This window comes from Macaca mulatta, chromosome 11 (assembly GCF_049350105.2).
Source record: "Macaca mulatta isolate MMU2019108-1 chromosome 11, T2T-MMU8v2.0, whole genome shotgun sequence".
NCBI lineage: Eukaryota > Metazoa > Chordata > Mammalia > Primates > Cercopithecidae > Macaca > Macaca mulatta.
In genome coordinates, this window is record NC_133416.1 from 20,789,462 (window position 1) to 20,806,154 (window position 16,693).

Here is a 16,693-nt window from a genome sequence, read left to right on the forward strand (position 1 = left end):
CATGATGCTGAAAAGGGGCTTTCTAATTGGTGATGTTAAGTCAGTATAACAAGGTAGTGAGAATTAACTTTGAACAGGCAGGTATTTCTCTTAAATTGTCACATTTTAGAAACATTACAAGCTCCCAAAGCTGATAAAATACATGAGATAAGATAATGCAAATATGAATTGGATATAAGATCTACCAGTTTCTATATAAACATCCTGTGGAAAATTAATTCACTTTTTGGAGTTTTAATTTTCCTCATGTTTAAAACAGAAAAATAAATCAGAATTTGCAGGGTTCTTCTAAGTATGGGAAATAATGTTAATAAAGGGCCCTGATGACAGTGTAGCTTAAATGAGATCGTTGTTGTTACTGGAGGTATTAAGGATGGTGCTGGTGCTAGTTCTGGAGAATCTTTCCCACAAGGCTTATACGAAGGCTTTAATTCACACAAGCACCAGGAAGGTTGGCCCCTGTCATCTCATGGCCATCGATTACAGCCAGCCTCCTGACAAATATGAACCATTGCCAGAGGAAGAGACCAGATGTGTGGATGTGGACACGTCTTCCCATCTGTTAAGACTATTTGATTAATCTTATACTTTTATGTCCAGCTCTTGGTGAATTGGTGGACAAACAACTGATCAAACAATGAGGAAAATATAGTCTTAGGATGAAGCATTTCGAATGATGTTAAAGTATTGCTGGTTATAAAAAGTTTTATCTTCAAAACACTCATTTTCTGAAACTCCCTAAAAGAACAAAAATGACAATTTTTCAGAAATATCAAACTTAATATTTGAAATTAAAAGAATTATTCACAAAGGATTGGGTATTTCGTAGGAAAGCCATAAACAATTATAATACTCAAAAAAAACTCACCTTCATATTTCACTTTCCTTATGTACTAGTATAAACACAAAATTTTGTGTGATTTTTCTTTGAAACTTTTAAACTCATATCTAAATATTTATCCTATATTTTGATAAGACTACAATGATTTTCATGCAGAGAAATTAAGAAAGGAGTTAACAATCAGGAGTTTTATTTAATATATGTCAATAGATAAAATAGTTCAATATTCTGTAAAAACTGGATCCTACTTATTTTGAGCAGACTGTTGAAAGCTCATTTATTCTGCATCAGTTGCATTCATACTTTTGTTCATCTCTTTTTCCATCCCATTTTAATCGTGAGCCCACCTATATAAGAATCTTGGCACACATATTAAGTACATTTTACAGAATTTGTGCAGTAACCAGCTACAGTTAACAATGCCAAAGCAGTCTACCCACCCACCATGAAGTTAAGACTGAAGAAATGACAAATACAGGCCTTCTGCCAACAAACTGAAATTTGAGAAGCTTTTCTTTTTCTTGGCTACATTTTTGGTCAACATACAAAGGACTATTTCCTGCCATACAGGGAAGTCATTAGGAGTTTATTAAATGTAAGCTTTGGCAAGATGAAGAATTATATGACAAACATACTTGTACTCTATTTTATTCTCTGACCCAGCACTGGAAACAATTTGCATCCTTCAAATTATATTCCAGAACTCACATAATTTAATTTCCATTAAATGATTCCATAATAGGCGAACCACAAAGTGAAAATATGGTCTTTCACATCATGGTGTAGGTGGATGTCATGGTGATTTTCTAATACAAGTCTATATTTCTGAATAAATTGAATTCTAGTTAAATCAGGCTAACATTTTTAATAATCTCACCCACATGGATAGGGTGGAAATCTCATATGTAGTTGTTAAGACTAGCAACTGATACTATACTCCGATTAAATATTTTACCTAATAGAAGTGCTTCTGAAAAGGTTCATGCAAATGATGCTTCTAATTAAAAAGTTACATATAAATGTGATGACATTTTAAACATGATCGAAATGTTCTCTCTCTAAAAGAATACTGTAACAAATTTTTTGTTATGGAAAAACAATTATTCTCTAATTCATTTTTTGAGAAATCTGGTTTTTAATTAATTGTATTTCCTTAAATGCAAGACTTGAAATTTTATTTTTTAATTTTCACTTTTTTTAAAAATTTTGAGTTTATAAATTTAAAACATTTTAATGGCAATTAAAATGGATCTTATTAACAATTGTATTTCCTTTTGGGCTGAAACCATTTTTTAGGATGTTTATAAATCACCTTATACAGTTTTCATGATAGTTCAGTTACAACCAGCAAATCCTAAGCCACCAAAGTAATTCTAGGTTTCTAACAAGGATAAAAATAGGTAAATAAGGAAGGCCACCACACTAATGGACATGAACCTAAAGAATAATGAAAATGGAAACAAAAAAATAGGATTTCAGATTGTATTTTTTATTTAAGATATGACTCAATATATTTTATTTTTTCAAGTGTTTGACTATCAGAGTTTTAAAAATTTCCTAAAAAGGAAAAAAGAAAGAAAACTATTTAGTGAATCTATACTGATTTTGTCCACTTCAATTCAGTCTTCTTTTAGTTGCTGTCTAAAGCTTGCTGAATAACTGCTAGGAATAAGAGCTGGACACGGCATACAGAGAGAATTAGACATGCACTTTTCTCAAAAGATTAGTCACTGTTATATAAGGGGGATTGAGCTTAGACAATCTATTGTGGTAATTTCTCTTTTAAAAAATTACCTACATTGCTTATTACAATATTTAGAAAGTTTTTATTTCATCATACAATTTAAATTTATTCTGTTTAATAAGCAAATTGATATATGATGCCAAGAAATATTTTGTTGTTGTATCATGACAAAGAAATTATAATGTTTAGATTTTGGACGTTACCTTTTGATTATTTTGTGAATTTGTTGTGTGAATAACAAGTATAATTTTACATTTCTTTCAGAATTTTTATCAAAGTTCAGAGACTTCAGCAAAAGGTAAAACATACATGTACTCAAGTATTTTGAAATAAATAAAAGAAAAAAATAAGTTACAGAATCCAAAATAATTTTTTTATCCAAATACTGTGGTAACACACAACACACACACACACACACGCACACACACACACACAGCCTTATGAGGAGAAAGATGCTTTTCTAAAATCCTTTTTATTAATGGAAGTGTTTATTCCGCAAGGGAATAAAAATCCACACTCTGTAAACTTTTAGCCTGATATTTTTTAAATAATGAGAAAAGTCTACAAAAAGATCTATAAATATTAAAATGCTGAAAATATCTTATAACCATTCCAAGACATTGAGAATTTTACCATTTACCTAATTATATTTTGATGTAAGAAAAATTAGAAAAGTGGTAGATGTCTGTCTGCAAGGTCACCCACTTCAAATTCAAATTCCAGCTCTATATGAAAGACCAAGCTAATATAACAGGTAGGAGGATTTGGTTCTGGAATAATTAGTGTTTACAGAGGCCCTGAGTCTATAAAATTACAAGCCACGGGAGGACTTTGCCTCTATAGAAAACAGGAGGTGTGAGATTGCGTGGGATAGAGCAGAGTCTGACTTTTGGAATCAGGCAGAACTGGTTTTGAATTTCAACTCTCCCAACTCAAATCTCAACTGGTTTTGAATCAAACATTCTACTTTCAGAGTCTGTGATTCTAGATTAAACTCTTTGATCTTGTTATCCTAATAGGCATAAACAATATAATAGGATTTAATGTGCAGGGTCTGGTCAGGATCATTCTTTGTTGTAGATGGTATTTGGCACAGGAATACTCTGAGTATCTGCAAGAAAACTGTCTGCCCCTCACATGTTCAACTAACACACTTGGATTCAGAAAAATCCACTGGAAAGCAAATGAAAACCTCACCTGTCCTCCACACCCTTAACTGTTTCAGTAGTCACGTACAAAAGTATATCCTCTCAACTCTAATTCCTACCACTCAAAAGAAGACATTCAATTATGTTTGAGGAACTCCCCCATCTCACATCAAAAAGGAAAATAGGGTGGCAGAGGGTATAAAGAAACTTGTGCAAGTACAAAAACCCCCCTATTCTAGGTGTTCATAAAACTCTAGAACACAATAGAGGGAAGGAAGGAATGGACACTCCCTGACAGTATTACTAGCAGAATCTAAGTGGTTGAACATGAAGTGATCAAGCTGGAGGGGTGTGTGTATGAAACTGATTCTCCTTTTCTATCAGGAATGTTGTAATGAGGTCTCCTCCCCCATATTCCTCTGGGGACTAGAATATGAGATCCCACAAAACTGTACAGAAATGTTCCTGGAGACTTATATCCTATAATAAATCATGACAGATTTTAATTGAGTCTAAATTGCACATAGATTGTCCTTGCCTCTTTATTTCATGGCACTGTAACTCTTTTCCAGAGTAAAATGAGGTGCAATAAACTCTTTTCTCACCATATTTCACTACCAAGCCCTGTGTCTTGGGTGCTTAATACGATTTCATGATGTTATTTGAAATGTAGTCTTCATCCAGAGTTCAGGAAGTAAAACATAATGCATAAGCATACATCTCTATGCAAACTTAAAGTAGCAAATTATATCCAAGAACCATGTTTCTGCACAAAAAGCAAAAAGTAGAGTTTGAGTAATTAACCAAATGACTAAGTTTCCCCCAAAATATATGCTAGCGCTTAAATTAATAAATTTATGATTTGTTTTAGATGTGTGTTCATTTGCACAATGTTGGGAATTCTTGAAAAGAAGTTTATGCTTTCTGCTTCAGGGTACCAAGAGTACAATTTGGAGACAGAGAAACAAGATGTTTCTATACATTTATAATTCTCTGCCTTCTGCTGTTCAGGAGAATCTCTGTTCGTTGGCCTCCAGAGTTTGACGTGGCCTCTTTTAAGACTATTTTTACACTGCTTTACTCTTCTGCTTCATTAATTGCTACTGCTGACTTCTCAGAGAATTTTAATTACAGGTTTTCTTTTTCCTCTGCTTGTCCCCCCAGGCGGTTTCAACAGAGGGCACAATTTAAGAAATATAACAAATAAGGAAAGTTAATCTACCTTATGTATTTTGTACAAATTTATGAATAACTAAGTGAAAAACAGCATGTGTTAAACAACAACAAAAATATTTAATTATCGACAGAGCTACTGAGGCACAGACAGGATGTGGGAAGAAGCTCCATGTCAAGCTGGCCACTTTCCTGAAGTATCCAACTGCCTGTGTGCTGGAATACTGTAGATTATCAAAGGAAATATCTAGCTCTGCTATTTTCATTTCCAAACAATTAGAAACAAAAGGCAATTCATGTTTTTTTAACTTATAAATTGTATATTTCTGGAATTTTCACGTAATTTTTTTAACTTAAGTTTACTTTGGGTAACAAACTGTGGAAAGCAAAAGTACTGTTAAGACTGAACTACTATATAGGGAATTGCGTGTTTTAAAAACAATTGCGTGTGTTTGAATAAACAACGTTATTGACTAACAGCACATGGATTCATATCACAGCAGATTAAAAAAAAAGCAAAACAATTTCTGATGATGTGCTTACTTGTTCTCAATATCTACTTAGCTGCCAGAGAAAAACTATTAGCCCCTATACCTAGTATTTTTTCTTCTTTCATGACAAATCACTTTTAGGAATAACCAGTGACTCCTTTTAAATAACTAATGGCAAAACTCAAGAAAGGCTTTGATTTTGAAGAGATACAGTAAACATCATAAATCTTTCATTTCAAGCTGGTTTTAAATCCTAGCCATGTACTATTTTCATTCTGTTTTTATATCAGCGCATTGCATATGATTAGTGTTCAGTTAATGGTAAACATGATAGCATCATCAAATTTATTATTATTAATTCTTTAGATAGAATTTGTTTGATGTACTTATAAGTCATGTAGAAAAAATATTCCTTGTCTGAAAATTAACTTTAAACAATCACAAATCTGAAAAAAAACATTGCAAATTACAGTTGATCAGAATGTCAAATTAATAATTTTTAAAATTCCAAATTGTGATGAAAAGGCCATGTTTCGAAGATTGCTGCAGCTGGAGATCAGAAAGCTTATTGATAAATAATCTACTAGCAACTAAGCCAGGTTGCATTCAGAGGTACAGATAGTTAATTGTCTTCAGTTGGTAAAGGGTCACTTTAATTAAATTTATTTAAATTGTATTATAAGAAATTTCAAAGCTGTAATTGATGGCCTATGACAAATATGGCCCTTGTTAGTGACTTAATCTCTACCTCTTACTTTCTAGGCTTGATAGAGAAGGTAACAACTGAACTATCCACATCCATCTACCAGCTCATCAATGTCTATTGTAACAGCTTTTATGCAGATTTTCAGCCTGTAAATGTACCCAGATGCATTTCCTATCTAAATCCCGGGCTTCCTTCCCACCTCAGCTTCACAGTGTATGCCGCACACAACATTCCAGAAACCTGGGTGCACAGGTGAGTGGTGGTGAGTTTTTCACAAAAGGGTTCATTTTCACATAGCTTCTAAGTAGAATGCAATTTGTCATGTTCTTACATGCAGAAGCAAAAATGTCATAAAATTTGGAATTAATCAGCATAGGTTTATCCATATTCTTAAAATCACATTTTACATGTTTAGATTCAAAATAAATACTTAATTTTCTTTCTTCTTCCATTTTCCATATTTAAACAATTGCCATTACCAATATATCATTGTGGAAATAGAAAATACTCATTCTATTTAGTGGCTGCTCTAAAATTTTCTTTTTCATGTTTGGGTTTAAATGGCTAATGCCAGTTAAGAAAACATAGTAAGACAAAAACACGTACACATACAGAGAGATGGAGAGTCTTCAAAAATAGAAAAAAAAATCATTCTGATCCTCACCAGGTTTCAGTGGTATTTTGCAAGAACTGTACCTTGATAAAATGAGAATTAGCCAAGAATTATTTGCATTTCAATAGAAGTGAATGACAATTATGCATGGAATATCACCAGATTTTAAGTTGACTCTATTATGTAGTATTTTCTTCAATAACATAATTACAGTAATATAGAGATAATTAATTAAAGTTGATAAGATAGTAATTTAGTAATGGAGTTATTATACTTACTGCATTTAGCATCTCAAAGAAAAACTGAAATAAATAATTTCAGTAAAGATTCAATTTTTGGCCAGAAACAGTGGCTCATGCCTGTAATCCTACCACTTTGGGAGGCCAAGGCGGGCGAATCACTTGAGGTCAGAAGTTCAAAATCAGACTGGACAACATGGTGAAACCCTGTCTGTACTAAAAATACAAAAAACTAGTGGGGCATGGTGGCACACACCTGTAATCTCAGCTACTCGGGAGGCTGAGGCAGTAGAATCACTTGAAACCAGGAAGCAGAGGTTGCAGTGTGCAGTGAGCCGAGATAGTGCCACTGCACTCCAGCCTGGGGGACAGAGTGAGACTCCGTCTCAAAAAAAAAAAAAGCAAAAGAAGATTCAATTTTTATTTGATCTGTATTTTTTAAAAATAAACTGTGTAAATCTTCATAGAGTAAATTAAAGAGGAAATTTTACGTGTGTATACAAAAAAACACTATCTACACACATATTTGTTTGGAATCCATGAAGTAATATTTCTATTCTTTTTCCTTTTTTAATTTTCTGAAAAATTTTAAAGGGCTGATGTATAGCAAAATAAATTATTACTCTAATTAATGTTTTCTTTTAATTTTCTAACCAACAATAAATACTCCTTAGTTTGAATTCCCATGGAAAATTTCTATAGCCAGATAAATACAGATAAAGCTATATGTATAGGGCTTGCATTTATATATGTGTGTCTATATGTAGATAGACAAGGATAAATATATATATAAATATATACATAGGTGTGTAAATACAAAATGTAAAATATATACATATGTGTGTAAATATACATATGTGTACAAATGTAAAATGCATAGGAATATAAAAAAGTGTGCATTTATGCATGTGTGTGTGTTTGTGTATGAATGATCTAACTAACTCTCCTTTTTCTGTCTCTATATAGTACCTATGTGCGAGTAAAAATAGAACATTTATTAATATTGTTATATGCAGGTAGATGTGTTCATATGTACATATAATTATAAATATAAAATAATGCTTTTCTGCAAATGTTCCTATAATCAATAAGTAACTTAGGGCTCTGATGAAGGAAACAAAATCATCCCAGCCATTCATTACTGGAACAAACTATAAAGGGCTGGACACAGGGGAAAATATGAAGCTATTCCTCTCTTAAGGAATCCATAGACCAGTCAAAATTCTTTGGGAAGAGGCTCCGGTACGATGTCTTATCTCATGACAAATTACATCTTTATTGTAGATTTTCTTAGGGACCTAGCATATAAGTTATCTATTAATACATAACAAATTACCCCAAAACTTAGCAGTTTAGCACAACAAACTTTGATGAGTTCACATTCTGAGGCTCAAGAATCTGGGAAGCAGTTTTGCTGGGTGGATCTGGCTTAAGGTTTCCCATGAGTTGCAGTCACACTGTTGACTGAGACCACAGTCATCTTAAGCTCACTGGGGCTGAAGAATCTACTTCCAAGGTGGTATTGATGTGGTTAGTGGAAGACTTCAGTTCCCCATGGTGTATAGGTGTGGGACCCTCAATTCCTTGCTATTCAGTTTTCAACAAATGTCCTCAGGCCATAGAGTTGGCTTCTCCCAGAGCAGATGATCCAAGGAATGAGAGAGAGTCCATGAGCAAGGGAACTCCAGAGACAGAAGGGACAATCTTTATAATCTAATACTGGAAGTGGTATACCACTACTTCTGCCATATTGTACCCTGTGGGAAAGCGTGATACAAGGGTTCACATACCAGGAGGCAGAATCATTGGGGGCTTTCTTGGAGGCAAGACACCTGGGAAGAAACTAGGCCAGAGGTATCCAAAAGCATACGCACTGATAAACTGAGGGGGTAAAATAACAAAGTGATAGCTTTCTAGATGGCTTTAGTCAAAATGACCGTAGTTAATGTCAGCAACTGAAACTAATTTGTTAAAGTACAAACTTAAGGTACAAGACTCTACAATAAAAAATAGTGAAACATTCACCATCAAATCTGAGTATTTGAAACTGAATTATCATCTACTCCATAGATGCCTTCAGGGAACACCCCCCTCAAGCTATCAAAGACAAATGAGAATGTATCTTACTTAGAATAATTTGATTAAACAAATTCTTTCCTTGATTCATTACACTGATTAAGAACTCCTTCATATTTATTCTAAATTTCTCATTATAGAGAATAGAAATTTAATTACGTAACTTTATCCTCTCTACAGATCGAAAGTGCCTTTATCTCACTCAAAGATGAGATAAATTTATCATTTTGTGTATATATTTCATGATGTTCATTATCTTAATAATAACATATTATTAGTTCTCCCCCAAATCATCTTTTACAATGTCCATGTGACCATGCACATTTGTATGTAAGACTATGGTTTTTAAAACTCTAGTACCCAAAACATGTCCTGACATGCAATAGGCACTCGACAAAGATTTGTTAAAAATGTTTGAATAAAATTCCTTGAATAGAGAAGTCAGTCATACTTGGTGTGTGAAATTGTTACATAAGTCTCGAGAGCAGGAATACTTAGTCCATGTCATTGTTATTACTGTGGGAAAAAATATAAGCTGAGCTGAAAACTATAAAGAAGCAATGCCCATAAAGGAAGGTAGACCAGGAGATATTCCAAGGAAGCCAAGAAAATATTACAATAGAGGTACAAAGCTAAGTGCCTGAGGTCAAGAGGGCCAGCATCAGTGAAAGTGAATCCAGAGCAATTAGTGGCAGTGTAAGAGTGGTTGACTAGACAATTGTTAAAATGATTTTTAGTAATGATTAATAAGAGTGCAGCAGAATCATATTGTCATATGAGGAGATCATTAAAAAGTCAATAAACATTATTTTAAAAAATCCCTTAAGTCACTCATAAAGTATGGTATCATTACTTGATAAATAGAATGCAAAAATAATTATGCAAAAAAGCATAATGTAATCCGTATTATGTAATACAGTAATCCATATTATGTAATAAAGCATATCTATGCAAAAATGATTGACAGTGCTTTCAATTATGGGATACTGTGCGCACAGAGGCAAGCTGAAATTCTTTCTCATCAAGAGGATGCCCTTTTTATGGGGAAGATTCGAATGGCATATAGAGGTTTCTTGTTCCATAACCTTTGCCATTAAAAGGTACATGTGTGCAGTTTATGTCTTCTATTCATGTCACTAAAGTCAAATTTATAAACTTGGTTTATCGTATTAGCACATTAAGGAATGTGTGGGAAACAGGCACAATCTTTCAATATAAATACTGATGCACATACCAACCAAACATTGGCATATAGACCAACATAATGGACTGTGAACCAAGAGCATCATTAAATATAAAGTCCTGACATGGTATTGAAATATTCAATTCACCAGAAAGATGTAACAAAGTAATAACATTGACAGAAATCCAAAGAGAGTTTGATGGGGCTAATACTATAGTGGAGGATACCAATATTCCTCTCTCAGGAATTAATACATTAATGAGAAATTAGGAAGAATACAGGAGTGAGCCAATATAATTAACAAGCTTGACCCAATAAATATATATTGTATTTACAGAAAATAATTGGGAAATACAAATTCTTCTCAAGCACATATAGAATATTTAAGTGACCAAATGTTAAATAGTGGGCAAATTTCAAATAACCTATATAATAAAGATCTCATCCACTTTCTGAGATGCAATTTAGAAAACAGTAACAAAAGATAAATATATTCATAAATTTAAGTATGTACTTTTAATTTTATTAGTCAAGGAGTTTAGAAAACATTATAACTTAAAGGTAATAAAAATATATAATAAAACATATGGAATGTGGTCAAAGCTATCCTTAAGGTGAAAAATATAGCCTCACATTCATAAATTAGAAATAACAGACTAAAAATTAATGTGGCAATCATGCCACCATTTCCTCTATGCCATTTTGCTTTGTTTTGTTCAGCTTATAAAAATCAAGGATAATAAAGAGGAAGAAAAATCTTCTACCAGCATTCTGGTAGAAGAACAACAAACAAGTCCTAGATCCTCTGATTCATCCTCATCATAGTACTTACTATTAACTGAGACATTCTATGAGTTTTGCACTGGGAAAAATACTTTACCTGCATTACAGTTGGCCCTTGTTATCTGCAAGGGATTCGTGCCAGGATACCTGGAGATAACAAATGTCACAGATGCTGAAGCTCCTTACATAAAATGGTACAGTATTTGTATACAGCACATGCACATCATCCTGTATACTTTAAATCATCTATAGATTGCTTATAATACTTAGTGCAATGTAAACTATGTGAATACACTCATGCATAGCTTATGACTTGAGGAATTATGTTCTGAGAAATGTGTTGTGAGGCAATATCGTGTTATAACCACCTGTAGTCTTTAGGACAGTAACATACTGTACAGGTTTGTAGCCTTTGAGCAATAGGCTATCCCGTATACCCTAGATGTGTAGTAGGCTGAGACATCTAGGTTTGTGTAAGTACACTCTGGGATGTTCACATAACAATGAAATCACCTAATGATGCATTTCTCACAACACATCCCTTTGTTTTATTTTTATCGTCATTCCAAAAATATTTTTGGCCTGTGGTTGGTTGAATCTGTGAATGCATAACCTAGGGATACAGAGGACCAGCTCTGTTTTATTTAATCCTCACACCAGTGACACAAGAACACTATCATACCCATTTTGCAGATGAAGAAATTACAGTTCTAGAACTAATCTACGAGAACTCCAGATGTCCTCTTTCTACTCTAAAGTCCCTTCTGTTTACCACAGCAGAAGTGAGTATACTTCAGTGTACTTGATCCTTAACTGGTTACTAGAGTTGATACTGAAACAGGATGGTTCCCATGACCCTTTTAAAGGACTCATGAAGGGGTTGGCTTGTTTAGTCAGCCTACAGCTCTCAACCCCTCATGGGAGAGGGGAACACATAGGTGAGTGGGTGCAGGGGCCAGGACAAGTGCTTCTGGGTGCTGGCAGGAGTAGAACTCTGTGTAGCCCCATGGCAGTGTCTGGGAGGGGTACTCAAAATCCCTGGAGCCCCAGAAGGCATCTGTTACAGTGCTCTTTTGGCTTTGCCATCTGCAGATGACTTAAGTGTTTAACAGCTCAGTGTGACAGCCCTCTGCATCCCGAGCTCTTGTTCGGCATCAAGGAAGAATCAGGTCACATGAACAAATCGAAGATGGTAAATGCAGGAGATTTTATTGCTAAGGGAAGTGGGTCTCAGCAGGATGCAGAGCTAGAAAGGGGATGGACTGGGGAGGTGGTGGTCTTCTTCTGGAGTTCAGCCATCCCTGGCCAAACTCTTCTCTGAGGTCCTGCCATCAAGCCACCCCCCTGAAGTCAAGCTGCATCTTTCTGATTTCAGATTGCTGCTTCTCTTCTTACCTTCTCTGCCATTCTGCTGCTCTGCCACTCTGCCACTCCACCGCTCGGCTGCTTTGCCACCCCTCTGCCAATGGAGCCTGGGGTTTCTGTGGGTATAGGATGGTGGGTGGGACAGGCTAAAAAGCAACATTCACGTAGGAAAACAGGAATGCATGTTCTCACTTTGGGCCGCAGGTCCAGGTGTGAGGGCTTCACCAGGGACCCTACCCTTTTCAGCCTGGTATTTTCCTGCCTTCTGTCCATATCACTTTCCCCCTCTGAAGAGGCACATCTTAGTGCCGTTAGAATATGGAAGATGACCAATCTTAGCTACTTCCTGCTGACAGGGGGCATTGTTTTTGGGGAAAACGGCAGTCAGATTCCTCCCTAAGGTCTACCTAAGGGTCCCTGACTAAAGGGAGCCATTGTCCAAGGCTCCAGTTGCCTGACCATTCAGAGTTTGATGGCCTCTAGGCAAACAAGAAAAAAAAAAAAAAAAAAAAAAAAAACTTTTACAAGGTTAAGTATGCATGAATCAAATATGTGTATTATACAAGGAAAGGATCTAGTGCCAAAGATTACAGAAATAAGAAATGAAATATGCTGACAACATTGTACCCCAAGCTGTTTCACTTTGGTGAAAGAAATTAAACCTTGTATGGGAGCAGTTAAACTTTTTATAAGAGGGATAACTATTCTTGCCACATCTGTAGCAGTCAACAGGTACACCTTGAGAATTCAGGGGTTTGTAGGTTTGCATGGTGGCCATTAAAACTTCTGCCTCTTTCTTGTGTTCCCCCATCTCTACTGTAAAAACTGAGTTGGCCACTTTCAGGAGGTCCTCTAAAGTACTATCTGTTCCCAGGGCCTGTTTCTGTAGCTTCCTCCTTATATCAGAGGCATCCTGAGTATAATAAATGTATCCTTTATGGTTAGTTTTCCCTCACCAGAATCAGAAGATGGAGATGTGTGCTTTACCAAGGCCTCTCAGCCTTTCCAGAAAGGCAGTGGGATTCTCATCAAATCCCTGGTCTACCATAAATAGCTCGATATAGTTGAGAGGCTTGGTGCAAGTCCTACCTAAATCTTCCATTATGCACACCTGAAAGTGTCTCTTCTTCCATTCTCCCATCTCATCATTGAGATCCATTCCAGGGTCATCCATTGGTACTGCACCTCTTTCATTTGGATAAAGTTTGGCACCTTCCCTGATCATATATGTGATACAAAGCCCATAACCAAATCACTCTGTCACTTGCAGAGCAGTCTGCTTCTCAGTGTTAGTCAGGGTTTGATTTAAAAGTAACATAACTCCCTTCTAGGAGAGTTCAAGTACTTGGGTTAAATTCTGGAAAGCCTCTATATATCTGTCAGGGTCATCTGAAAACTTGCCAAGATCTCCCTTAGTTTGCCTTAAGTCCTGGAGGTAGAAGGGAACCTGGACCTTACTGGGGCCAAATTCAACAGGCATTTGTTGAAGGGGCAAAAGTAAGACTGGGGCTTGTCCAGGGTGAGTATTTCTAGGAGGGGGCAAGCAGAAGAGAGGATGGGGAGAACCCGGAGGAGCAGGGCTGAAGGGAGCTGGCTCCCCGGCCAGAGGTGCCTCTGGGGTTTGTTTCTTTAGTTCCCTGAGATTGCCCCTTGCAGCCTCTCCTGAGATGGCCAATAGGAGGGGTGGATCAATTCCACACTGTTGGCAAAGGTCTGGATTGCCCTGCAAGGTAAAGAAAGCCTGTGCATATGGGGTCTCAGACAATTTGTCCTTGCATTTACAGAAAAGTTCCAACTGCCAGATGGTTTCGAAATGAATGGTTCCTTCCTCAGACCAAGCCAGTCCTCATAATTTGACCAAACCTTTGTGCAAATGGCTAATGGGTATTTTTCCTCCAGATTCTGAGGGTCAAAGAGTCCCAGTGATTCAGGATGCACTCTAGAAGAGTATAAACTCGTGATGGTGAAGACAGTTGGTTACCCATTCTGAAAGACAAGGAAATAAGCATCCCCTCATTTCCCTTCCTTCTTTCAGCAAAAACTCAGGTGTGAGGAAGGGGAAGCAGGCATTGCCCCTTTCTCTTCTGTCTTCTTATCCTCAAGTCCTGGTGACCTTAGATGGACACCACCCACAGGTGCCATTGCAGCCTGCACCCATGAAGCAGGGAGGTCCTAGAGAATAGGAATTATCCGCATTCACTTATGCCCATGCCTCCATTCCCCCTACTGTCAGCAACCTTTGGGTTTCCCGGTCCTTATCTGTGCCATGGAGCATGGCCTCCTGCCATGACATGGAGGCTTAATTAGCAGGAATTGGTCCTGCCCATTTACATTGTGCCTGTTTCCTTGCTTGGATCCCTCAGATCTTCTTTTCCTTCCTAGGGCCTCAACCTGAAGTTTGGAATCAAGTTGGGGACAAAAAGGTATTTCAGGGTCCATTTAGATTAAGTTACAAATGGGTCCTGCCAAATTTGCTGTTATCAGCCAGCAGGGCTCACTCTTCTGTTGCCTCCCTATTGTATAGCAGAGTGCTGAGGTAGGAAAACAAACCTCTCACTTAGAAAAGAAAAAAGAACAAAAACAGTTTAAAGGGCAAATGGGGGTGGTCCAGGGAAAGAACCTCTTGCTCTCTACAAATAGGTTCCTTTAATCATTGTATGCCTCCCCCAGTTCCAACTGGGCTGAACTCCTTGGCCAGGGGAGGAAAGAGTCTATGGGCTTGTACAGCATGCAGAGAGCACTGGCCAGCTGACTGCATGGGGTCCCTGGCCCCAAAGACTACCCTAGGGCCTGGGCAGCATGCACAGCTGATTCCCACCACCCACTTGGCTATTGGGCACAGCGCATGCATGCTACGGACATGCCCAGGCACCCAAGCCAGGAGGGGAGGGGATGAGAAGGGAACCGCCATTCATCTGCCCATCCCATTCACACATGTGTGACCACTGGGGTTTGGGGTCACACTTCTAAGAACATATGGAAATTGTATTGTTCTGAGTTGCACATCTGATGGCTGGACCAAACATACATTCTGCCTAGTATCATTGCTGAAGTTTGTAATAGAACCCTTAACATTATAAAAGAAGAGCTAGGAGCCATTTCAAAGCATAAAAGAAGGAAGGAAAGATATCAAAGGAAAACTTTGGGGGTCTTGGCTGATGCCTTGACAGACACTTGGGGAACAGATCTAGTCTTGTGGCCTTCTGGCAATACTGAGGAGTGGCCTTGGCAAGAGGCCTTCGGTTTCCCCAGTACTTTATTCCAGTCCTACATGACAACTAGACCTCCATGAAGGGAAACAGAGCCAACATTCCTTTTACCCAAAAGAAAGAGAGAGATGGCAGGGCTGCATCCTATCCCCTGCAAATGGTATAGCTCAGAGGAAAGTCTGAGGACAAGGAGAGACAAATCCCCATTTTGCTTACCCTTCTGAAGTATCCTGGGCAAGCCCCCAGATGAAACAGGACAGTTCCCTTGATCCCTTCACAAGATTCATGAAGGGAATGGCTCATTTACTTAATCCATAGCTCTCAGTGCCTCACAGGAAGGGGAGCATGCCAGTGATTGGGTGTAGGGGCCAGGACAAGTGCTTCTGGGTGCTGACAGGAATAGAACTTCATGTGGCCCTGTGGCAGCATCTGGGGGGTACCTGCAATCCCTGGCACCCCAGAGGGCATGTGTTACAGTACACTTTTAGCTTTGCCATCCACAGACATCTTACGTGTTTAACAGCTCAGTGTGACAGCCCTCTGTATCCTGAGCTCTTGTTTGGTGTCCAGGAAGAATCAGGTCACACGAACAAATTGAAGATGGTAAATGTGGGGGATTTCACTGCCAATGAAAGTGGCGCTCAGTAGATGGAGAGCTGGAAAGGGGATGGAGTGGGAAGGTGGTCTTCCCCTGGAGTTTGGCCATCCCTGGCCAAAATCTTCTGAAAGGTCCTGCTGTCAAGCCACCCTTCTGAAGTCAAGCTACTTCTTGCTGACCTCAGGCTGCTTTTTCTCTTCTTTCTCTGCTTCCTCTCTGTCAGTGGAGCCTGGGGTATTTATGGTTATAGGATAGGGGGTGGGGTGGGCCAAAAAGTAACATTCGAGTGGGAAAACAGGAAGGCATTTTCTCACTTTGGGCCTCAGGTCCAGGCTTGAGGGTGAGGCTTTGCTAGCAACCCTGCCCTTTTCTGTCTAGTATTTCCCTGCCTCCTGTCTGTATCACTACTCTTTCATTCTAATTATCACATTAAATTGTTAGGCAATGGTACATATAAAAGATCAAGATATAACAGCTATAAAAACTAAAAAAAAGATATCACAAAATGTTAAGAACATTTTGTT

At 37.4% G+C, this 16,693-nt stretch overlaps 1 protein-coding gene across 9 annotated transcripts in view; it reads left to right on the plus strand.

The window, feature by feature from the left end:
* The window catches only part of PIK3C2G (phosphatidylinositol-4-phosphate 3-kinase catalytic subunit type 2 gamma), a 423,460-nt gene that overhangs the window by 100,402 nt on the left and 306,365 nt on the right, over nucleotides 1-16,693 (plus strand). For all 9 annotated transcript variants that reach the window (XM_028829285.2, XM_028829284.2, XM_028829283.2 and 6 more), the window contains 2 exons: nucleotides 2,850-2,883; nucleotides 6,160-6,355. In XM_028829285.2, the coding sequence (XP_028685118.2) occupies nucleotides 2,850-2,883; nucleotides 6,160-6,355 (230 nt within the window). The remainder of the gene's footprint in view (nucleotides 1-2,849; nucleotides 2,884-6,159; nucleotides 6,356-16,693) is intronic.